The sequence below is a fragment of the Halichondria panicea genome, chromosome 12, assembly GCF_963675165.1.
Source record: "Halichondria panicea chromosome 12, odHalPani1.1, whole genome shotgun sequence".
NCBI classification, from domain to species: domain Eukaryota; kingdom Metazoa; phylum Porifera; class Demospongiae; order Suberitida; family Halichondriidae; genus Halichondria; species Halichondria panicea.
The window spans coordinates 4,747,794-4,772,758 of record NC_087388.1 but is presented as its reverse complement, the minus strand read 5'-3'; the positions used below and the strand labels follow the sequence as shown (position 1 = coordinate 4,772,758).

Genomic DNA, 24,965 nt, shown 5'->3' with positions numbered 1-24,965 from the left:
ATACTAAAGTTGCGGCTGTTCAACTAAACCCCCCATCCCCCGTTTAATAGATATGACGTCAATACTTACTCAGGCGGAATTCCAAATTCATCTCTCTCAGTCCTGGGGTTCCCGTTCTCGTCTCGAAACCAAGGATACAGACCAGGACTGAAGACCTGTGCAAATGTGATTCTTGTTACATTGAATTATATAGTAAGGGCTAGTAGAAAATAACAAGCTACAAGTCAGCTAGTAGGTAGCAGAGGGTGCTCAAGCACCCCCCTGACCTAGGACAAATTGTGTCTCACTCATTGGCTGATGGTAGTAACTCATGCAGATCGACATGGTACTAGCTAGCTGAGTAGTTGTATAGACGTATCTATAGTATATATTATAGTAGTGTCTTTTAAAAGCTGTGATAAAAGCAGTGCACGCAGCAGACTAGCTAGACCAGACTCGACAAGTAATTGAGTGCAGTATACACTTGCAAACTGAGTATCTAATTGACACCACACCTACCGAAAATGACGTCAAAGGAAGGCGTAACCCCGGGTTTATGCAGCATAATGTACTAACAACAAAGTCATAATGCACTAACCACAAAACGGCCCTCTGGCAATACACTGACATAATGATGAGAAACACAAGCAGTATCAAAGTAAGTATACCATGCAGGACATTATGGCTATGTTAATTAATGTTCAGCACTGCTGGAGTTTCTTCTTTTACAACCATGCATATTTTACAATTGTCCGAGGTTCATTTTGTGGAGATTTTGTGTTCCTAGTTGTCGTGATGCATGGCTTAGATAAGTCCTTGAACACCTTTACCATATATAGCACTAAGCATCTAAAAGCGGCTCTTTTTGCTGGGGATTTGAGCTGTTTTGCAGCAGTGTAGAGGCAAGCTTTTTAATTTGGTTTGGTTGTGCATGAGAGTAGACAAAACCGTACATGCAGGGAGAGGTTGTTATCTTATGCCTCGGTGCATGTGCATGCATAAACAAGGTATAATATGGTAGTGTGTTTGTGTGTGTGTGTCTGTGTGTGTGTGTCTGTGAGTGTGTGTCTGTGTGTCTGTGTGTCTGTCTGTGTAGACTACTATACAGCTGCTCAAGGGTCAATGAAGTTCAAGTATAGGCTTCTAGTCATGTTTTCTTGGATTTATTCCTGGATTAGCAAAATAACGCTTCGTTCTTGAGTTATGCCTAGTTCAGCTTACTTCGAATGCCGTTGCAGCCTTTTCAAGAGTATGTAGAAAGACTTGTCCATGGAGTGTTGCTACTCTACTTAGTAGTTAGCTCGATCTGTACTAGAACGCTAGCTATTGGTAGCTGCAAGAGTGAGAAGAGAGCTGCAAGGCTCTGCTGATGCAGCCCGGCATTAAATTTAGACTTGAACTTTTGGCGTTCATCGTTTTTAACAACAATCATGGTCCATCATTAGCTACTACTTGAGTTTCCCTCACAGAAAAAACACACAATGTTATATGAGATGCATCATCAACATACATTAAATTTCAAAAAAAATGCGTTTCATTTAACATGTTTTATGTTACTGTAACAAAGGTGTTTTTACTATGAGCTGTAGTGATTCCTGGACTGTGTTCTGCCTGCATGCATACAGTAATGCAAAAATGTTTATGTGTATAAAAGCTATTAAGTACGAGGGTATGGTAGTATAAGCCATTCGTACATAAGCATGAGCACATTATTATGTCCTCATGCTATAACTAATGCCATGGTATACACAGAACATTTCTCAATTACCATTGCATGTATAACTTCATGTAGCCCAATTCTGGTTAATGCATCATCACTGGACCGGTCATATTTTCCTGGACAGAAGTTGATACGGCCGGCAATCGGTCTGCATCAGATTACAATCATCAGAATAGTTAATTGACCAATATAATATTAAACTATATATATACAAGCAAATAAGGAAGCCTATATACCATGCATATAATTATATATATATATGGTTTGTGCCTGTGCCAAGCTATACTCACGACACAGTATGAGTCTCAAACTTCATCAAACACATGGACATGCTCTCACGAAGTAATTGATTACACTGTGTATCATTCTTACCTATCTAGTTCACTTTCCAGTTGACAAGCATTAGCAAACGCGATAACTGAAGAGTGGAAAGAAGAGCAATCGAAGGCAGACACATAGATGATGAGGTCAGTGTGTCAGGCACACCAGGACCATCCACTGACCCAGGTCTTGTCGTACAATTGGACACACTGCCATTGTTACACTCAACACATCTCTGCAATGAACAGTATAAGAATAATTATTTTGACCTCTTACATTTAGCATTAAGTAGCACATTTTCAGCCAACTACATAATTTAGCCATGAAAACATGCATGCATGCAGGTACACAGGGGCGGATCCAGGATTCTTGATAGCTAGGGGGCCGGGAGCTAAAAATATTGTACTAAAAAAAAATGGTCGTCTATTTTTCAAGCACAATGTGTTTCCTGCATGACTCGTCAATAATTGTTCATGCTCAGTAATAAACTGGGTGTGGCCATGATAATGTAGCCGTAGCTAGCTAGCTATACGTGCTATCCATGCAGTAGTGCATGCAGTGAGTTGATAGCTAGCTTTAGATTCTATTTTCAGGCTTGTCATCAAGGCCAGGGGGTGCTCAGTCCCCCAAAGCAACCCACAGGATCCGCCACTGGTATACACAACAGTGGCTATTTGTAAATTTCGTAGATTAAATTCATAATTAGCTATATATACCTTGAGATGATTTTCAGGGGTTATTTGACGGCGGCACGTTGTTGTTTCAGCACACTGTCCAATACACTGTCTAGGATCTTCAACAGGCATGTAGAAAGACTGTTCATCGCAATCTCTACAGAATTAGAGATGAGACTGATAATTATTATAGTGTCTGCATGCTGCATAATTGTTTCAAAATTAATCCCCGTGCCGACAGCAATCTCAGAAATATAACCAGGCATATACTGCACTACATGCATACACTTCCATATCACATGGCAATGAGATAGATTTTATCACTATATCTGTTTAAAAGCACATTCTTTACTAACCGCTCGAGCAAAATAGGACTTGTGGCTCTGATTACAGAGAAAGAGGACTCCAAGAAATGTTTCATTGCCGGAATAGCAATGTCCTGCAGGCATGCATGTAAGAGTGATATGTGTTACATCCAGTCATGCAAACACTGATGTACTATTCAGTCATACAGATCTAGATTGACATATAATTATAATAGATGCTATAATTATAGTGCTGTTCCATGAATACTAAAATTTAATATGCGGCTAACATGTATTCTGCATATAATTATATTACCTGTAGTCTGCGTCGTTGAGTAGGGTTCAGCCTATGAAGAGATAATTTTTAGTGCTTTTGGGTGAGTGAAATATTACATGATCTCCCATGCATTACTGCTGGAATTACTGCATGGCAGCACTATAATATGTATACGCTTCATAAGCTATATTGATATGTGTAGGCAGTATACTATAATTATATATATAGCTACCGATTGCGTTGATGCATGGTAACTTACATGGTGTCAATGGTGGTGTCATAGTAGAAGAGTATCCTAATAGGTTCATATGTTCTCTGTCTCTTATCTCGAGCACCAACTGTACTGCCTCCCTGGTGAACTTTTGCTGTAATCTGCAAAAGAAAAACAAACAAACGAAACATGAAAGGCTGTTAAAAACCACACTGGTTAGCCTCTTTTAGTATAATAATATGCTGTTTTATTTACTGAAACTCACCTTTCCAGGCTCATGAAAGCATGTGCCCATTCCCTCTGGATCCAGTAGACGAGTACCCTCTGTTGTTATATAGAGAGCACTGAGCACAGCAAACCATGCAAGCCAACGCATAGTCAGTCTGTATGCATGGAATTCGAAGATGTTTAGTAAATGGTGTTATATAGGTCGTTGAGCAGTATAACATGGGATATACCGTATAGCGGGTATATTTTGAGGGTATAAATAAATATTAATGTATAATGTTCGTGGCTTCCGCGGATTAGGCATGAACCGCAAACATTAATTTTATAACTGCGAATTAATATTGCATGCATGGATGCTGCAAAACGGCGCTATTCCACGAACATTAAATACACAAAAACCTTTCTAAAGGCATTTCCGCTCATCCTCAAAATATAACCCGCTATGTAATAGTTATAACACAGGCACGAGGGATTGTATATTGCACTGAAGCACGAGGGCTGAGTGCAATATACACCATGCATCCCGAATGCACGTGTCATAACTAATTTATATCCCTGGCAACACAAAACACACCGCAGCATCTACTGAAAGAGCTGAAAGAGACTAGATCTAGTCCCAGCTGCTTGCATCTCTGCTCAAAGACACCAGTATCTGACCATTCAACGTTGCCGTCATTGTGGCTTGACTCACAAAATGTCGGGCTCCTCGCTAGATAAAGTATCCCCACCCCCCCTCACCCCCTTCGAACACTGCAAAACCTTCACCGCAAACAGCCCCACCCCAAAGCTGTAATGCAACTCAAGCAGCCCCACCCCAAACTCTGTTGCAAACAGTTCCTTCACTGCTAAACAGCCACTCCCCAATTAACGGCCAACTCCGACGATGCCCGTACGCGAGTGACTGTGTCCTAGGTTGAAGCGGACAGTAAAGAACTGGATATACTTTACTAGAATTTAAGCCTTTACTATGCGGCATTTATTTTTTAAAGATACCATGTATATCATTAATCCCTCAAGGCTTTACGGTCATATGAGATACAGTGCAGAATATGAGATTCAGTGCATTATGGTGTGTATTGAACATAGCAACAGCATAGCAACGGGGTATAAACGGTATGTATAAGACCATGAATGCATGCATGTATATAGTTTGTGGATGCACATGTGCGAAACATTCCAGTTCTATGTTGGCAAGAGGTCTAACACACAGAAGTTTAAGCTATAGCTATATATATAGCAAGTAAAGAGTAACTTGAAGTTGAATTTAATAGAGTTTTAGGATAACAATGATGAGCTTTGCAAACTTGTGACAAAGAGAGCAGAATCAGATCATGCACATGCAGATAAAGGAACTACACTCAGGCCTCTTTTATACAACAAAAATAGTAAACTGTCTAGTTAGTAGCATTCAGTGCAAGGGAATACATGCAGAGCTTCTCCATCATTATCTGAGTTCGTCTTAGCTAGGCTGCATGCAAGATTGCTTGTTTTTTACTCCGAGTGTTGCTTGTTTTTTTACTCCGAATCGCAAGGAACTTCCTGCAATCCTTCTTAAAGTGGCCAGGCTTGTCGAAAAAGTGACGTTTGAAGCTTTCAGGCCTCCTGGGATTTCTCTGGCTACTTGCCGTGAGTACCCTCCGTGAGTGCCTTCCGTGAGTGCCTTATAGGTTCGTCGCTATCCGTACGTGTATGTAGAAGCCTTTTCTTGGAGTGTCGTTTCATCATGCAATAGTTTCTCGGTTACTGAGTTCCCATTTGGGCACACTCTCTGACTGTGCCTCTAGTGCTGTCACCAACATAATTGTCTGGTAGCGAACAGATGCGCAATTCAGTCTTCTTTCCTCACAGAATTTGTGAGTGCTGCAAAAAGTTCGCTTATCGTTTTGATGTGGTTATTGATGGACCTACTTTCCTCGAGTTGGAGTCCATAGAGTTTTATTGATATGGCCCTGAAATTGTTCCTCTAGCTTAATGTCCACACAGCTTGTAAGATCCTCAGGGTCATCCAATAGGTACAGCAATGATGGGGATCAACTGCGAGCATGATTACTGCAAGTGCATAGTCCTTCCTTGTCAGGAACTTTCTCTGTGGTTCTCCATCTCCACCATGGTGCGGCTCCATGCAGGGCTATTCGAAATTGCACCATTCAGGTAGGGTAATTTGACAGAAATAATGCAGTTTTGAAGTATGCCATTCGATCAATCCTTCGAGTTCCTCACTAAAAATTCATTTTGTAGAGCAAACTTGCTAGCAGATTGTACGTTCGTTAGTCTTTGTTGCTAGCTATTCACTTCTCTTCAGACTATATAGAGACTGACTGCCTGGGCCTATAATCGAGATCTGATGCAGCTATATAGCTAGCAAGCGACGAGCAAGTTGAATTTGACAGAGTTTCAGGATAAAAATTTTTGTCGCCTTCAAATCGCCTACAAGTTTATATTCTTTTTTCAACCACTGTCTTATTAGCCGCTAAAGCAGTCCATGAAAGTGTCTAGTTCGCTCACACTCACCCACACCCACACACCCACACAAACCAACACACACACCAATCACTACCCCTGCTGCGCGCTGCGCACGCACAGAGTAATTAACTAGAGTCACAGTAACATTAATTAGTGTTAAGTGTACAAGTGCCAATAGTAATGCACTACAGTTTACAATTGCTTACACAAGAACACATATAACCATGCATGCATGAAAACTATAATTGTAGCGAGACTCTGGGCTAGAGGTTAGGAGTCACGTAACTGTGGTTAGGTTTTGGGGAGTACTGAGAGGGGCCGGGGCCCCGAGTCTAGCGAGTGAGGTTGACAATTGGAGGTACAGTAGAGCCTCAATTATTCAGCCCTCCATTATCTGTATAACCTCGATTATCCGGCTTGGTAATTTTCTTTTTAGAAAACGGGCGTGTCCCAAATGTACATGCGCATTGCAGCTGTTACTATGGAGACAGGCCTATACTTATCTTCTGCGCATGCGTAGATAACCATGCATGTGGCAAGTGGGATCAAGGCGTGGTTTATCTATTCGATTATCCAGTTATCCGACCTGCCTCTGGAACCAAGGTGTCCAAGGTTCCACTATATACTGAACGTTTAACAGGAGAGAATCTGGCTAATAGCTAGCTCATGCGTAAGCAGTCTGATACCAGGCCCTCTTCTTTCCAAAGCAATTTATTAACAAGGAAATATATCATAAGTTCAATAATCTAATTGCACAGTGTCACCCACCAGTTCTCATTGTAAAAACAAAGTGGTGAAAAAAAAAAGGATTTTTGCAATGCATCCACATCCCTCACATGCATGCATCTGCAGGAGCGTAACTATAGTAACTATATTTTATCAAGAGCAGGTAAATAGCAGTTACTGCCATTTGCATGCAGTTCTAAACAATAATTAGTGGGTGTGGTTTCTGGTTAAACGGGCACAAGCCCAGATTGCCTCCTTCCCGTAAAATTTCTATTATTGCACATTAGCACTCGAGCAATGCAATTAAGGTCGATAGATTTACACTTTGCCTCGTGGTTTATCACATTACTCTCGTGTAAGGCTATGACTCACTACTATAGGCCTTGCCCAATTATGCTCAAAATTTTGCCTATTAGTCTAGTCTCCACTCATGCTATTAGTCTTTAATTCTTACCAATTAGTCTTTAATTATTACCCATTAGTCTCAATAAATCATTAACAAGAATAATACTGCAACGATCACAGACGCTTCTCTACATCATCTTCTAAGGAACTATTATTGGTGAAAGAAATCTTAGAGAAGAGTTAACTGATCTAGTAGCATTTTTATATAGCACATTCCATGCATACCTGTAATATTAGGCTGGTATAATGCTCAATGCTCCACTGCACCTATTAGTCTCAAAATTATGCTAGCATAATTGGACAAGGCCTACGAGTCACTACCACAATAATGTCATGCATGGTTCCTGTCCATGAATATCATTATTGTGACCCACTGATATACCATAATGTTATAACACACATCATTATAACTATATAGTGGGGGCTGTGGACCTGTGGTTAACCAGCTTGTGAAACAAAAGCCACCTTGGCATGATACTTGGTGCAACCATTATTACGAAAGGAGAAGCCCAGTTACATTTAATTGTAGTAATAGCACTATATATCTCTAGTACTTTTTCCAATTGACACTTTTCTAGACATTCATACTATAGGAAACAACTGAGATCTGCATGGTGGTGAAATCGATTTGGCTACGTCTGAACAGTCTTTCTTTTACAAAACACAGAAAACTTTACTTGAATTGCAATACCCCTTATAATGCATATATAGTACCCAATTCACTTAGAATTGGCTGCAAACAAAGCAGTTGCATGGCGAACAGTAGACTGGTCAAACTCTGTGTAGAGACTTGTGACTGCGGTTTTCGTGACGTCAGTATATATACTGCATGTGATATACCTAGGGTTTTCTAGTGCTACGTCACTATCAACGATCTTGTGGTAACCGCATATGGTCTATCCACTTCAGTTGCCACAAATATCATGGCAAACGTTGCACGAGTCTCTACACGGAGTTTAACCAGTCTACTGTTCGCCATGCAACAGTGACGGCTTGTGAGTCTACAGTATATAAGAGCTATTATACTTCTAGCCATCACACATTTATGTACAATAATTAGCTTCATTCCACTTTATGAGCCTTACCTTCAATGCTTTTCTGCTAGATCTAGACTTTTATTGTAGGCCTGTTTATTTCTTGACTGCATGGGGAGTTTCTGCATTTCTGGCTCCCCAGAATTTCCTGTATTATATAAAAGGTGGGTGGTTGCCAATGCGCATGCACACTTCCTGCCCTATGTAGAAAATCAGTCAAAAATTATTGCTGAGATAGCATATTTTGCACAATCGTGAAAACCTAGCTGTAGCTTGTCTCTTCTACAGCCTTTTCAAAGCTTGTATGAGCTAAAGAAGCAGTTAGCAAAGCTCCACGATTCATTTGCAGCAAGAAATGACTCATACAACATACATAGCTGGCAATCGAACCTCCCAAGGTACATCTCTATAACGGCCAAAAGGCTGTTCCCCAATGGTGTCCGTTTTATGAAGGTTCCACTGTAATCTCCTATATAATTATGCTATATAGTTCAATCAAGTATTGTGTTTACTGTTCTGTGAATGCTAACTGAATACCTAACAAGTACAATAAACCTAGGATACAAAGGGCCGGGTATAATGAGACATCAATTGATCCCCTGTCTCTTAATTACAGTGATCTGTTCTGGAGCAAATTTGTTCACTAAAAAAACCATGTCGAACAATTTCTAGCGACAGTGCTTTGTTTACTGCTATAATTATATATGCTAGCTTTTATTGTCTGAAGTAATTCGATAAAGAGGGGTATTACGAGACACCAGGACTATGGGTTTGGAATATCTGAAATACACTCATTCTTCTGTCTACATTCCATTGACTAGTTTTTACTACAAACCATTTCGCACCCACTGAATTTAATTATAATGAAGTATCTCTTCTAGAATGCTATATAAGTATACAGCTAGTAAAGAACATTTATAAGACTACTGTGTTGAGAGGTTCTGTGGTCAATTCTGACTTCATCTTAACTACAACCATTTGCAGCTTGTGGGTAAAGATATTCCGACAAAGTGCAACCATACCTTGTGATGTCGTACGTATGTCATACATGATTAATGAATACTAACAGTAAAAACACATTCGTTACGGTAACATAAACATGTTAAATGAAACGTATCTTTTGAAATTTCATGTAAAACTGACATAAATTTCTGTCATTTTAACACTAAATACGATGATGCATCGTAAGTGTTTTTTTGCTGTGTATGAATGTGTTGTGTGTGGTGAACTGGTATTATATGCTGTTGAATTCTACATGGAAATGCTGACATTTAGCTGAAGATTATCAATATAGGTAATCACGTGGTATGTGAAATGTTAAACTACGACAAAGTTATAACGCAACATTATGAAGACCATTCTCATTACTAATATTGTTTTATTTTCGGTGCACCCCCTTCTACCGATCCTGTATGTACATAACTAGCTTGCTTAATTACCAATGCTTTGGCGAGCTATATTATGAGGGTGTAGCTGTTAGCTTTGTGTAGACCTGCATGGCAGGAAGACACTCTTGGCCACTGGCAAAGCCTGGTCTCTGAGAAGAACTTGGTTACCCCACTGTCTGCCACTAGACAATCATGAGGTGATTTTGTAAAGGCTTTAGTGTGTAGATCTATATAAGTCAACATTCTATTTATTCTTTAGTGCATGTGTAGATCTATAGCTACGTAGTCTATAAGTCAACATTTTTGATTTGGTTGCCATGCATATAGACTATTACATGAACATGTATACAATACTCTATTCATAATCTTATATCCCATCGATCTACTTAGCTACAATAATATTAGTTCATCCCTCAACCTATAATACCAGTTCTGCATGACATAACGTAAAGTTAATTATCTGTGCATTCCATCTACCCACCAACATTTACAGACTAACCATGGGTTGGCTTGCATGGTTTACTGTGCTCAGTGCTCTAGCTCTATATAACAACAGAGAGTGCTCACCTCTACTGGAGGGAATAGGCAAATGCTTTTATGAGTCTAAAAAGGTAATCTAACACGTCCATAAAAAATGTTTTCCATGCTAGCTTAGAGTCATATCAGATGTTGAAGAGTTATTTGTTAGGTGAGAAAAATCAGTACTGCCGCACTTACGTTCGGACAATTGCAACAAAGAGATGGTCTCTTAATTGTAAGGTTCAGCTGTAACACTTAATGTACATGCAGCTACAATATAGATAGGCTAGATATTAGCCTTAACTAGAGCACTGGCAACCCTCGGCTGTAGACATGATGATCTACAGGTGTGTAGCAACCAAAAGACAATAAGGTGAGTAGACTCACATATTGCAAACAAACAGACAAACAAACCAACGTACTATACTATATCCGTGGCCACCCACGCACCTCAGGTAATAATTGGGCAAATATTAGCCATCCAGAATTTACAGCTAGGTGGGGATTAATTGAGAGATGAATAACTATTGTAGATCCTGGTTATAGCTATATACAGCCTTTTTAGAGCTAAGTAAAGCTCTTATATTTATTTGTAGCAGGAATTGAATCATACGTGTGGTGGGCGATCGAACCTCTAACAAAAACCACCTCTCTATAACGACCAAAAGCCTGTTCCCCAATAGTGTCTGCCATAATTATGCCATGGAGGTTCCACTGTAATCAAGCTATCTGCATAACCACATCCCACGGTATGCATGGCTGTTATAACATTATGGTATATCGATGGTATAGCTACTGTAATGATATTCATGGACAGGAACCTAGTACAACCCAATTAGCCTGTATGACTACCGTATAGCGTGTAAGTTTCGTGGGGCAAAATATTCGTTTTTATGACCACGAATATTTTACCCACGAATGAAGCAACCTTGCCTACCTTTACCTGCAGTGCAATAGGCCTTGCCCAATTATGCTAGCATAATTTTGAGACTAATGGGTGCAGTGGAGCATTAAGCATTATGCCAGCCTAATAGGCAAAAAATATTAGCCTATTAGGCAATTTTTACCAAATGTTTGTCGAAAGTATTTATAGAAGCACTAAGCATGAATAATGCTAATAGTTTACCTGTACACGTACTTCTGAACACATGGTCCACGTGGTGGCTAGACTGGCTAGTAGTAGTGGGCTGGCTATACTGAGTAAGCTTATACATGTATACGTATGGAAGGTGCTAGTAGTGCTACTAACTCTTTTCTAAGATTTCTTTCACCAATAATAGTTCTTTAGAAGATTATATAGAAGCGTCTGCAATGTTGCAGTATAATTCTGATTGATGATTTTGAGACTAATGGGTAAGAATTAAAGACTAATAGGTATAATGCATGAGACTTGGAGACTAGACTAATAGGCAAAATTTTGAGCATAATTGGGCAAGGCCTACAGTGCAAGCTCCAACCACGAAAATATTACCCACGAAATGTCTCAATATTGCTGAACCACGAATATTTTGTCCCCCGAAAATTACCCGCTATACGGTATATGCAATGGCGTCTCTTAACACCCTGTCTCATAATACTATTATGTAGCATTAGCTGCGAACAGAGCATTGTCACAAGTACTGTAGCTTCTACATTAACAACGACAAATATTACACCTTATGGCAACTTCAACCATACCGTGAATGATTACCTTTAATTTCAGCGGCTATAGACTTTTGTCGAGGGGCCTGTATTTTTTGGCTGGAGCTAGCTTCTGATAAATTTTCCTCTGGCTCCCTGGTGGGTGGTTACTAATGCGCAAGCGCAATGACAACAATGATAACTCATTCTAATTGTACAACAAGTTTTATAACTAGTAAATAGACTGTTCTAATATTATGCTAGATCTAGATCAGTAGTGTGCATATTGACAATAAGTTATACGACAATTCATTGTTGACTGCTCAGTCAGGCACAGGGTTGCTCATAACACTTGAACTTCTCACTAGTCCTCTCCCGAGCACGTACCTAAAGTGCACAAAGAGAATACAACTAACACTACATGCACTATGGGCAGCATAATTATTATGGGCTACCAGCCTCGTCTCCATGCATGCATGCCCACTTTAATTCTCTTCTCATTATATGTACTGGTATATATAATAACTATATAGATGCATGGCTCCATCTATAGAGGCATGTATGCATGCGTATATATAGGAAGCTACTATCGTAATTGTGGATTATATTTATTCGACTCATTTCTAAACCGCCATAATGCCAATTAACATTTTAGTTTTACCTTGAGATAGGCCTCTCCATCAGCTCGTCTCGTACATACCGCCCACCTTCTGAAACACTTGGCCTTGTCGAACTCATTCTCAATACCAGAGCATGTTTTGCAGCTACTTATCAGGGGGCGATACTCATCGTCATAGTAACAGGTATGACAGTAGGTCACACGGCACTTTGCATCACATATGATACCCTCAGGTTCTCTCCTGATGGATTAGACAACAGTTTAAAAGTTAAGCGGATGTATTGTACTATTGAGTGCATGTATGAACTCACAGGGTACAAAGTGCTGTTCTGGTAGGTCGGGCTGAGCAATACTCCACAGTGCAATATGGTGGACAGTCTGAAAGTGAGAATATATGTGATAGCTCCATACATAATTAAATCATAGATATAAAGGAGAGAGGGATTGGAAACGGAAGTGGTGCACGTGACCATTTGACATTGGTTCTACACAGAGGCCTCGAAAACTATCCGCTTTTCGTCCTATTTTTGCCGGGTAACTCGCTCAAAATAAGAAAGCTGTGTTTCCTCGAGACATTATTCTTTCAGCAATTTATAACACGTCTATTCTGTGAGCCACGTGTGGAACTAGCTAATGACTGACCACACCCAGTAAAAGGAAACATTTAAGTAAAGTTATAAGCTTCAAAGTGCTATTTTAGGGTCTTTGATTGCTATAACATGTAAGCGTCTTGGTTATAACTTCTAAAAGAAGAATAGATCTTTAAATAGATTTGAGTCGCACAGAATAAGCACATTTGCTAGTGGTTTATTATCCACAGTGTGTAGAAATAGGCATCAGCTTGGCTACCTCGCAAGCCACGCCCCTTACAGATGGCTTGCTAAAGACAGCCTCTATTGAACCGCGGGGAAGAGCAGATGTTCATTCGAGAGTACTTCCGTTTCTAATTCCTCTCTCCTTTATCTATGATTAAACCAAGTAAAGTACGTTTACACTCCTCAATAAAGAGATGAAAAAAGAATTGATCAACCCACTGTTAGGGTTGCATTGTTGGGTGCATTCCTGCAGAGTCTTATAGTTGTTATTGTTTCCACCACAGCCTCCGTAAGTGAACATCTCACACTTTCCAGTCTTTGTATTGAAGAAGTAGCGAGAGATGAGAGCAAAGCACAAACCAGCATCAGCCTCCATGTCACAGTTAACTGCATAACGATAATTCAGCCATATCCTAAGCATGTACTACAATAGTCACTTCATGCAGTTGCCTAGATGTAAGACCCAAAAACATGAACTTATAATTATACCGTTTGAGTTAGTATTCTAAAAGTGGTAAAAGGCAGGGGCGGATCCAGGAATTGGGAAAGGGGATTCTTAAAAGTGTCACTGACATCATTCAACATGCACTGTCAAGATCACCTCACGCATGATGAAAATGTAGCTGATCTAGAGACTAGCTGACTCAGCAGTAGCCAGCCCCACCCTCTTTTCATGCAAAGAAAACTTAAAATTAATTTGCGTTATTGTGACAGTAACTGTATAGCTCCACTCAGTACGTTTAAATATTTGGTATATGAACTAACTGCATGGAAGGGTGGTTCGTACAAACTGACCCTGGAGCCACTCCCTGCATGAAAAGTGCTTTTTCTATAGCTCAACTGCAGATTCAAGTTACTAAGCAAGCATGCACACAATCTAGTTATACCTGGCACTGCAAAAGCAATCACACTGGTTGACCTCTGTCCATCTGGACTGAAAGCAGTGATGTTGTACGTATAAGATCCAGGCCCCAAACCATCCATTGGCAGTGAGAATATTGGTCCAGGTCCACCTGTAAAAATGTAAGGTACTTCAACAGTAAAGCAAAGGTAACAACACAAGACTTGAAGGTCCGCACCTTTGCCATATGTATATATACATTCTGTGAAATATTTTTCCATGACGATTCTTGAAAAAATAGATAATCTACTTATCCCTTAGCCATGCACCTGCTAATATATAATTGTAGGTTCATACTTACAAACAGTTGATGATCGGTTGTTAAGGGAACAGTTGTAGATAAGAGAAACAAAACCATCGAGCAAAGATGAGCATTCAACAGATAGACCATCACTAGAGAGATTGCAAGATAGCTCCAGCAATTGTTCTAAAATATATGAAGAGAGAGTAATTAATGGAATTATGAGATTCAATGTCTTATAGCTATACCTTTACAATATGGTCGTGGGGAACTCCACCTTCCAATACTTTCACAAGTCCTAATTGAGTTATTTCCATTGAGAATGTAGCCATCATTGCAGTTGTAAGTAGCTGTACTCCCAACGTCTGTTCCAGATACAACCACTTGTCCGTTATCAACACGTAAAAATGCACCGCACTGTGCTGTAAAAGTACATAAAGCACATTGCTTGCATAATTATGAATTTTACAGAATTGCTCAGTTTATCGAAATTGATAGATCTACATGACTGATTGTATCTATCTGCAGAATATTCTACCTGGACAAATTATGTCCATGTCGTCGCAGCAATCTCCAAACCTTCTACATGAGGGATGACAGTAACAAGGATCAAGTCCACTAAACTTCCCACGACATACTAGACTATCACAACAGTTGTTACGGCCAGCGGCCATGCATGTACTAGGGCAGGTATCGAAGCCAGCAGCCCTGCATGAACTAGGGCAGGTATCTCTGATATCACTACAGCAATCACCACGGATACGGCACTGGGGGTCACAGAAACAGTTCGGAGGACTGCCTGTACAGTTTCCACTAGTACTGTCGCAACATTCATTATGGCCAGCTGCCAAGCATGTTCCTGGAGAGAGGAAAGGGAGAGTAGTATTATACGGCATGGGAAACGTAATTATAAGTTGAGTTACTAGGATTGACCAGAAACCACCAACACCTAATTATATTGTGTAATAATGACATAATTATATAGCAGTATAGTTTACTGTGACAATACATACACACATGCACGCACCAAGAATTTCACAAGTGAAACCATCTTCCCCAAATCCAAAGCACACCTCGTTGACAGCACAAGGATTAGAATGGCGGCATGGATGTGGTACTAACGGGATAACATGAATTACGAAAGTTTGGTTATAATTATTTGTGTACCTCCTGCAGTGAAATTAGTTACTTGTCCTGGACACGGAGCTGGTTCTGTGCAAATAAGAGGTACAAAATACTGAACACGCCACCTTGTTCAATGCATATATGTACGTACCTGTTGATGGACAACTTGCCAAGTCGTCCTGTATAGTTAGATTATGTTATATATACCAAATTCAATAATATTATTGGTCTCACTTACGTAGCACACACTGGCACAAGATGGACAGATGTACGAGCCTTGGTAACGAATACTGCCGATATTGGCATCCACAACAACCTATATGGGTGCATGTTTTGTGGTTGGCCACAAAACGTGGTTAACGGGAGCAAAGGGGGAAGGTTATTATGGGCAGTTCTGTTCACTTATCACAGATAAGGTATAATTATTATTTGGCACAGGGTCGCTTTATGGCATTCAGATATTTCGAGCATGCGCAGTATATAGATTCAACTCCATGTGACCCTATCTCTGCAAAGTTAGATCATATCATTCTATGCTGCTAATTACTTGTGATTTTTTCCGCTTCCTTCCCTTGTTCCATATCAATATGTCACACCTCTGTCCATCACCGGCCTTTTATAGGTGAGGTTATAAACCCCTTATTGATTAGCCAAGGCTTTGCCCTTCCAGTAGCGAGGCCATGCCCTCTTTAAGAACTTACTTATTGGGCCCAAATTATCTGTTTTGGCTGGTTATGCACACCTCTCCCCTCCATTGGCTCAGTTTAGTTTATTCAAGATCATAGATGCATGTGATAAAAGATGCCATACATGCATGGGGTATTAGCATCAAATATTTAGGCGATATACACTATAGTTGATCCCCACCTCTTCTCCTTCACAAGAGCACGGAATGGACACACCCTCCAGAATGATCTCAACTCCAGTTGACGTACAGTTATACTGCAATATAATGAGAGCACTTTTATACTCTACAATAATTTATGTGGAATCTCAGGTAAATAGACCTTGAACATATCAAGCAAATTTTCTTATTATTTATTGCCTCAAAGTATCAACGTGTTACTACTGCATGTATTGTTATACCAAATAACATCCTGCATCAGGAGTGTACTCTCTAGTGTCAAAGTCGCTTGTTCTGTTCCAGTCCGTGCCCAACTGGAAGCAGCGAGAGCTAGTTCCATACAGCTGACCACCGTTGTTTATTGAATTTCTGAAAACATCTGAGCAACTTCTCTATTGAAATCAATTGAATGGATCAGTAAGAATTATTAATTTATGCAGTGGCACTTTATAGAATGCAAAAACAGTTCGCAGGATATTTGAAGTACTATACATACATATACTGTATAGCTGGTATTATTTGGCGAATGAGGCAATAATTTTATTAGCGATTTTAATTTAACAAGAGATAGCAAAAAAAACTTACCGATTCATCATTAAATGGACAGTAATCACCTGATGTAATATAGCTACCCAACACCTCATCCTCGAAATACTATAGCAAGAGAGAAATGTCTGTTAGAAGAGACTGTGAGACAGTGGTAACTCACTTGATACTCGGGACTTGGCCTTGCATTTCTAGAAAGTGTACAATAGGACAAATGCTGATGATCGACAGTACACCCACGAGTGCGTTCACTCGGTAATTGATCGCAGTAGGGGGATATGCTTCTTCCACTGCATTGGTATAATTATTAGGAAAGAAAATTGCAATTAAAATAATTATGATGTGAGCCAAATGTTTATAGATGTGTGTATACACACACTGCGAACTCATGCAGCTATAGTGTATGGAGATCAATACTGTTAGAATGCACAAGAATGGATGGTATATAATATCTTACCTTGCTTGCTGCTGATCGATGTATTCCCTACAGCTGCCATGAGGTATTGTACAGCCAGTGTTCAGGCCCCAGGCCAAAGGCTCGGCCATTTCGTAGTTTGGTACATACCATCTATATTAGTATAGCACATACCATCTATTAGTATAGCACATTGCATTAGCATGCATGCATGTAATGAGGCTGGTCAGAATGATCGTGTATAGTCTGGAGAGCTATACACGTGCTTTGGTATGTTGTGACCCATGCATGCAGTTAATGTTGTGTTCAATGAAGTAAAACAATTGCAAGTTGCCCGCATCAGTGACGGATCTAGGATACTTGAAAGGGGGGTTCCAGTACCACAGTTATAGTTGAGCGGGACAAGGACTCTGAATTTTCTTTTAAAAAAAGGCCGTCACTTCTACTAAACAGTCAGCATGCACTAGAGAGTAGCTAGCCTATTAGTCACTAAAACTGCACAAACAAACCTTTGCAGGGCTTGCAAGAACTAAAAGTAAGTGATAAGTGCATATGAAATTTAGTAAGAAAGGAAAACTAGCTAACTATATATATACAGTAGACTCTCGTTAATCCGGTCACCCTTGGGGCCATGCAGCTTGGCCGGAATAGCGAGGTGGCTGCAGCTCAGGAAATAGCCGCGGCTTAAAAACGACCTTTACCTCGAATCTAATGACTACTTTTGCGGTTCTTGTCTCGAGGATGATGTAGGATAATGAATCATTCTGTTCTCTATTTAAGTGTAATCCAGTTTTATTTGCTAAACCACACCCAAAACGTCATATCCAGCCGTAATATACGTATAAAATTACATTGAAAGCCTTGTTTGGGATAGCCAGCACTGGCCGGTAACTTCAGGGTGAGTTTTGTGCAGTAAACATATACAGTAGAACCTCGATTATCCGGACACCTTGGTTCCAGAAGCAGGCCGGATAAGTGAATATGCCGGATAATCGAATAGATAAACCACGCCTTGATCCACCCACTTTATTGATAAACAGCAGTGCCACATGGTTGTCTGCGCATGCGCATAAGATAAGCAGGCATGTTTCCATGGTAACAGCTGCAACGCGCATGTGCGTTTGAGGGACACGCCCATTTTCTGATCTGATAACAAGAAAACTGCCAAGCCGGATAATCGAGGTTCCGGATAATGGAGGGCCGGATAATCGAGGTTCTACTGTAGCTAGCATTCCGTGCCAAGCCAAATGGCCGGTATATCGAGGTGGCCATACTTCAGAGAGCCGAAATAGCGAGAGTCTACTGTAGTTGCTTAAGCCTCCCACTCATTTATGTCTCAGAGGGGGGTTCAATTGAACCCAAAGAACTCCCTCTGGATCTGCCACTGCGCATACACCATTTAGTCAGAGGTCTCTATAATTATATATATAGACTTTAAGCTATCGATTTGACCAGTTATACTAGTATACACATGTATAGAATGCAGTTGGCTAAAAGCAAATTCATATGGAAATGGTCCATATCTCTGCTAATCTTCGAGGCCATACGCAATAATAGTAGTGAATGTCTTTAAATATACAGTACACAGCACTGCCCAGAATATTTATTTGAGAACAAACTATGTGATGCCTACCAGCAAGGGGCATTGTATCAAAGGGCTTGGAGAGTCTAGATTTGCTTTTAACAGCCATAAAACTTGTTTGGGCTGGCAACACTGACAGTTTCCTAGTAATAATAGTATAACAGACCAGAACTTCATACCTCTATATACCTATAATTTATATAGTGTTATCCAGAGGAGATAACTTACCCACTGTCTTCCATAAGTCCAAAAGTTATCCTTGAGAATGGTGAACCAAACAGTACAAGAGCAGTCATCAATTCATTCTAAAGGAATATGGTTGTGAGACCAACTATTTTTTCGAGTCCTTTGTATATAATACACATCTTTCCTACATAGTCATAATTATATAGTAGCTCACTCCAAGTACTCTCTGCTCCCAATGAGAAAGAGCTGATAACGAACCTCCCTGATTTTCCAATTCAACGCCACGGATGTCAGGGCAGTTATAATGGATACGAGCTTGCTCCTGCGCAAGTGTATATACATACATAATTAATTATACTGCTCTGATAGCTAGCACGATTTTGTACGTACATAAACTACGGTCAAAGGCCGATTTAATAAAATAGCACCACTTTATAGAGAATGTACTGTATAATTGCAATTGCCTTCTTACATTTTATAGAGATAACATTATCCATGTTCATTTTATGCTACTAGTCATAATTATAACATTTATTTTGTACCTTGATCTCATTACCTACCGGTGTATAAGTCTTTTTTTGTGATCATTTGCAAAATTCGCATATCTTAGCTGCTTGTCCACAAATATGGTGGTATATTTACTGTATCACACAGATTATATAAACATCGGTCTCTAAACTACTGTGTATGATAATGTTTATAAATTATAACATTATCAGATGATCGTCTCTAGCTGCATGATGTGTACAATTCGATGTATGGTATAATCAGTAAATAGGACACCTTAAGGTGTGTATTGACTTACAACGGCGTTTGGAGTGATAAGGAGGGTCACGTTATGTTCGACAAGTCCATTCCTTGTTGACCAATCAGTGTACGTCTCTATCTGTAGTGTAGTGTTGCCAGCCTCACTGCATTCGTGGAGGGATGTCTCTTATACAACACATGTTTTGGACAGTAAGTATACATGATTTTCTAAGTTGGATAGAACAAGTCCTTTAGTCAATCAAATTGCAGTATTTATGGCAAACATGATCTAAGTTTGCTTTTATCAAAACTGATTATAACCTGCTCTATACATACGTGTAATTTGTCATAATACGTCATTACTACATCCTGACCATAAACATTGTTATCCAAAGCCCCCAGATACCTGGGTGAGATTAGCGCATGCGCAAGCAGTCATTACCAGGCCCACTCAGAAGAAGTGCGACCTCGGATCGAGGCTAATAGCAAGGCTGAGGTAATAACATGAAAGAGACCTTTCAAGCTTTCTTACTATATTCAACTTCAGCCCTCCCCCCTCCGTTTAATCAATTGTTCGGGAACTCTTTAGCTGCTATACATGTATATAACTTTCATAGAAAGATATCTTTCAAATGGTGTTGTTCATCAATTTCATCAATTTGAGTGATGAAAGAATTTGCTAATTATTATTTTTACTAATTTCGGCCAATACTATGCATGGTCGGTCCAAGGCCGAAAACGACAAATTATGGCCCAAAAGTTTAAACACATCACTTGAATAGTATCTTTCTAAACTTTCTCAGCAAAAATGGATCAATGATACTAAAGTTACGGCTGTTCACGTATACATCCCCTTTAATACTTACTCAGGCGGAAAACCAAATTCATCTCTCTCAGTCCTGGGATTGCCATTCTCATCACGAAACCATGGATACAGTTCAGAACTGAAGACCTGTAAAACGTGATTTGTGTTACATTGATAAGAAAATTAGTAAGGGCTACGTATAATTATAATGAAATCAGTAGCATGCTACTACAAGTAATCTGTTGCTACGTTGTTGCTAAATGTAATATGCAGCACTAATGCACTAACCACAAAACGCCCCTCTGGCATTAGACTAAAAAGAAATACAAGACAGTATCAAAATAAATCCAGCCTATACCTAGCTAGTAGCTATTAATGTTCAGCACTGCTGGAGTTTCTTCTTTGCAACCATGCAGGTTTTACAATTGTCCAAGGTGGTTCATTTTGTGGAAGATTCTGTGTTCCTATATACAGCATTGCCCAATTTTATGCTCAAAATTCCTATACCTGATGCATGGTTTAGATAAGTCCTTCAATTCTGTTTTGCCGTGGCACTAAGCATCTAAAAGCGGCTCGTTTTTTTGCCGGGGGGGTTTGAACTGTTTTGCAGCAATGTAGAGGCAAGCTTCTTTAGTTTATTAGTGAGACTGTAGGGAGGTGAGCAGTGGAAGGTAGAGCTGTTCTTTGCAGCAGTAGTGGGGTGGGGCTGTTTTGTAGCAGCAGAAAAGTGGGTGGGGCTTTTTTGCAGTAGTGTGTTGGAATTGGTAATTTTGTGTCAAGCCATTTGTTGGTCCATGCCAATCTCATATACGCTGCCGATACTGGCACATATCTTCTATAGAAGAGAGAAGAGATGCTGTGGGGTTGTCTTTATCATTTTGTGCAGTTCTATATTGTGTTACTAAGACAGTGTTATGTTTGCTGTGCCCTCGAGATAATTATAAACTAGTTATAACACGTGCACTTGGGATCGATGCATGCATCCCTCGTACCATGCATAACAATTATAACTGATATAAATAATACAGAACTTTCATACATTATTATAACCGCTTACCATTGCATGTATAACTTCGTGGAGTCCAATTCGGATTAATGAATTATCATTGAACTCCTCATAATTTCCTGGACAGAAGTTGATACGGCCGGCAATTGGTCTGCATCAGATTACAATCATCAGGATAGTTAATTTACCAATAATTATACTACAAGCAAATATGAACAGCGCATGCATGGTTCATAATCAAACAGTTTTGTAAGAGTGTTTGACATGTATTTGATGTGGTTTGGTAGTTCAAAGAAATGTTTGAAAGAGTCAAACTTCATCGAACACATGCATATGGACATGCTCTCACGAAGTATTTAATTTACACTGTCGTGAAAATCATTCTCACCTATCTAGTTCACTTTCCATTTGACAAGCACTAGCAAACGCGACAACTGAAGAGCCGAAAGAAGAGCAATCGAAGGCGGACACATAGATGATGAGGTCAGTGTCAGGCACACCAGGACCATCCACTGACCCAGGTCTTGTCGTACAATTGGACACACTGCCATTGTTACACTCAACACATCTCTGCAATGAACAGTATAAAGCAATCATTGAATAATTATTTTGACCTCTTACATTCAGCATTAAGTAGCACATGTACAACTACATAATTTAGCCATGAATTACTCTAAGTAATTATACATGCAGGTACACAACAGTGGCTATTTTAAGTTTCGTAGATTAAATTCATTAGCTATATATACCTTGAGATGATTTTCAGGGATCCGGATTGATGGATGGTCGCCGCACACTGGTGTTTCAGCACATTGTCCAATACACTGTCTAGGGTCTTCAACAGGCTTGTAGAAAGACTGCTCATCGCATTCTCTATACATGCAGAATTTTAGTAGTGTTATAGTGTCTGCTGATTGTTCAAAATTAATAGAAGTCTCAGAAACATAACCAGGCGTATAGACTTTACCACTATAATTATAATAGCTGCTTATACTGATTAAAATCACATTTTTTTACTAACCGCTCGAGCAAAATAGGGCTTGTGGCTCTGATTACAGAGAAAGAGGACTCTAATATCTTTTCCATTGCCGGAATAGCAACATCCTCCACGTGAGAATGGAATAATTACAGTCATACAGACATAATAATAGTGCTGATTTAAAGAAAATCATTATACTACAGTATATAGCAGGTTATTTTCGAGGCACTAAATATTTCGAGGATTTTATTTACGAGGATAGAGGTTCAAATGACCACACCCCTACAGTAGAGAGATTTCAATACCGGATGTAAACCAATTTTCGAGGCACAATATTTTCATGTTTCTGGGTCATTCTTGAAAACCTCGAAATTTCGTGCCTCAAAAAAATAAATAACCAGCTAAATCGGTATATAAATACACGGCTAACATGCATTCTCATACATAATATTACCTGTAGTCTGCTTCGTTGAGTAGGGTTCAGCCTATATATAATTGTGAAGAGAGAATGTAAATTAGTGCTTTTAGAGTATTACCCAATTACTAACCCAGACCACCTCCATAATTATACTGCCTGGTTACCTAATTGAACAGATGGCAGCACTATACACGATGTGTACAAGCTATATGATTGTGTATATAGACAGTATAGCTATTGACTTTTTGCTCATCTAATATATATATATAGCTACCAATTGCGTTGATGCATGGTAACTTACATGGTGTCAATGGTGGTGTCATAGTAGAAGAGTATCCTAATTGGCTCATATGTTCTCTGTCTCTTATCTCGGGCACCAACTGAACTGCCTCTTTGGTGAACTTTTGCTGTAATCTGCAAAAAACAAACGAAACACAAAGGGAAAATATTCTGTTAAAACCACACTGCATGGTCACCCTTTTTTTAGTATGCTGTTTTATTTACTGAAACTCACCTTTCCAGGCTCATGAAAGCATGTGCCCATTTCCTCTGGATCCAGTAGGCGAGTACCCTCTGTTGTTATATAGAGAGCACTGAGCACAGCAAACCATGCAAGCCAACCCATGGTCAGTCTGTATACGTATACATGTACATGCAGTGCATGGAATTCGAATGTTTAGCTGCATGCTTTAGGCCTATTATAATTATAGGTGGGGTTGAGCGCTATAAATACTTCTATATGACAGCATGTAGTCTGTGACCTCACCACTCTAAAGATCAAAGCATTCCAGTTCTATGTATTTGATGTGTTGTAATTATTTGTAAGAGATCTGATGCACAGAGATTGAGCTATACACAGCTAGCTAGCAATCAACGAGCACGTTGAATTTGACAGAGATTCGCGATAACAATAGGGATCACGGAAAGACACTGATACAGAAAGACCATAGCCTCCTTCGCAGAGCCTGTGAAGGAGGCTATAGAAAGACCATGCATGCACGGATAATGCACGGCCTCTTTACAAGAGAATTGTTACTAAAATAAAGCGCATACAGGAAACAATTATCTACACTATAGAGTCACACTAATTTACGATTGTCCTGAGGTACACATGCTCAAGGTTGTGGGCGATTCAATCGAAGCTACGCTATACGTCAACTCAACTGAGCTTCAACCACACAGTTACATTATTCGAATATGCCAAGAACACGGAACTGATAATTGAGGTGAATAGTAGAAGTAGCTGTTTGCACTGTGAAAATGTCATTGTTCTACTGAGCATATAAATGTTGGTCTTGAGTTAATAGCCAAAATCTGGCTAATAGTTAGTGCATGCATAAGCAGTCAGTCATAAGTGCACAATTGGCACTGGATCAATGTGCCCTCGGAGGCTGATAGATTTACACTTTGCCTCGTGGTTTATCACATTACTCTCACATAATTATCATAGTACTACGGCTATGACTACTATAATGTGCACGCATGGTTTCTGTCCATGAATGTCATTATTGTGACCACCACTGATATACCATAATGTTATAACATTTAAATATTATTGTGGGCTGTGGACCTGTGGTTAAACAGCTTGTATAGGCTACAACTCAAGTCGCCATTGCATGATCTTTGGTGCAACCATTATTACAATAAATACTTTTTTACAAAACGGAGTACTTCAACTGCATTATAATTATTATAGAATTATAGTAATGACTAGACCTCTCTTCTGAAATATGTTTGGCGCTGTATACGTGTACGTTGACATGGAACTCACATCTCTAGACTACTTGACTAGAACCACTATTATGTATATAGTTTGCTTAAGTATAGCATTTAATTAGATAAAACATTTTAATTGACCAACCGTAG

General features: G+C 39.6%; 2 protein-coding genes across 7 annotated transcripts in view; both read right to left on the bottom strand.

Moving 5' to 3' along the window:
* The window catches only part of LOC135345221 (leishmanolysin-like peptidase), a 33,719-nt gene that overhangs the window by 7,466 nt on the left and 1,288 nt on the right, over positions 1-24,965 (bottom strand). For 2 of the 6 annotated variants that reach the window (XM_064542604.1, XM_064542607.1), the window contains exons 2-24: positions 23,614-23,731; positions 23,401-23,513; positions 23,136-23,166; positions 22,724-22,806; positions 22,452-22,575; positions 22,091-22,272; positions 21,754-21,853; positions 20,758-20,843; positions 19,950-20,055; positions 19,359-19,466; positions 19,187-19,263; positions 17,419-17,529; positions 17,125-17,251; positions 17,001-17,069; positions 16,658-16,807; positions 16,439-16,513; positions 15,810-15,887; positions 15,723-15,750; positions 15,614-15,658; positions 15,474-15,563; positions 14,985-15,305; positions 14,695-14,868; positions 14,507-14,632 (exon numbers count right to left, since the gene is read on the bottom strand). In XM_064542604.1, the coding sequence (XP_064398674.1) occupies positions 14,507-14,632; positions 14,695-14,868; positions 14,985-15,305; positions 15,474-15,563; positions 15,614-15,658; positions 15,723-15,750; positions 15,810-15,887; positions 16,439-16,513; positions 16,658-16,807; positions 17,001-17,069; positions 17,125-17,251; positions 17,419-17,529; positions 19,187-19,263; positions 19,359-19,466; positions 19,950-20,055; positions 20,758-20,843; positions 21,754-21,853; positions 22,091-22,272; positions 22,452-22,575; positions 22,724-22,806; positions 23,136-23,166; positions 23,401-23,513; positions 23,614-23,724 (2,515 nt within the window). In that variant the 5' untranslated portion in view covers positions 23,725-23,731. Of the gene's footprint in view, positions 1-12,066; positions 12,258-12,531; positions 12,731-12,800; positions 12,868-13,523; positions 13,692-14,191; positions 14,318-14,506; positions 14,633-14,694; positions 14,869-14,984; positions 15,306-15,473; positions 15,564-15,613; positions 15,659-15,722; positions 15,751-15,809; positions 15,888-16,438; positions 16,514-16,657; positions 16,808-17,000; positions 17,070-17,124; positions 17,252-17,418; positions 17,530-19,186; positions 19,264-19,358; positions 19,467-19,949; positions 20,056-20,757; positions 20,844-21,753; positions 21,854-22,090; positions 22,273-22,451; positions 22,576-22,723; positions 22,807-23,135; positions 23,167-23,400; positions 23,514-23,613; positions 23,732-24,965 lie in introns of those variants that run through there. The other 4 variants (XM_064542608.1, XM_064542603.1, XM_064542606.1 and 1 more) reach the window with 4 other exon arrangements.
* Positions 116-8,492, bottom strand: LOC135345295 (leishmanolysin-like peptidase). Its single transcript, XM_064542727.1, has 9 exons — positions 8,395-8,492; positions 3,753-3,870; positions 3,536-3,648; positions 3,316-3,346; positions 3,051-3,133; positions 2,737-2,851; positions 2,072-2,255; positions 1,748-1,847; positions 116-155 (listed from the first exon to the last, which is right to left on the bottom strand). The coding sequence occupies exons 2-7, from the start codon at positions 3,861-3,863 to the stop codon at positions 2,076-2,078; spliced, it is 633 nt and encodes a 210-aa protein (XP_064398797.1). The 5' UTR covers positions 3,864-3,870; positions 8,395-8,492; the 3' UTR covers positions 116-155; positions 1,748-1,847; positions 2,072-2,075.

Excerpts from the sequence above, each read along its gene's own strand:
- LOC135345295 (XM_064542727.1), bottom strand. The coding sequence starts at position 3,863 with ATGCGTTGGCTTGCATGGTTTGCTGTGCTCAGTGCTCTCTATATAACA. Across the intron at positions 3,649-3,752 it reads GCTTTCATGAGCCTGGAAAG|ATTACAGCAAAAGTTCACCA; the intron begins GTGAGTTTCAGT and ends TTTCTTTTGCAG. Across the intron at positions 2,256-2,736 it reads CCCCTGAAAATCATCTCAAG|AGATGTGTTGAGTGTAACAA; the intron begins GTATATATAGCT and ends TGTTCATTGCAG.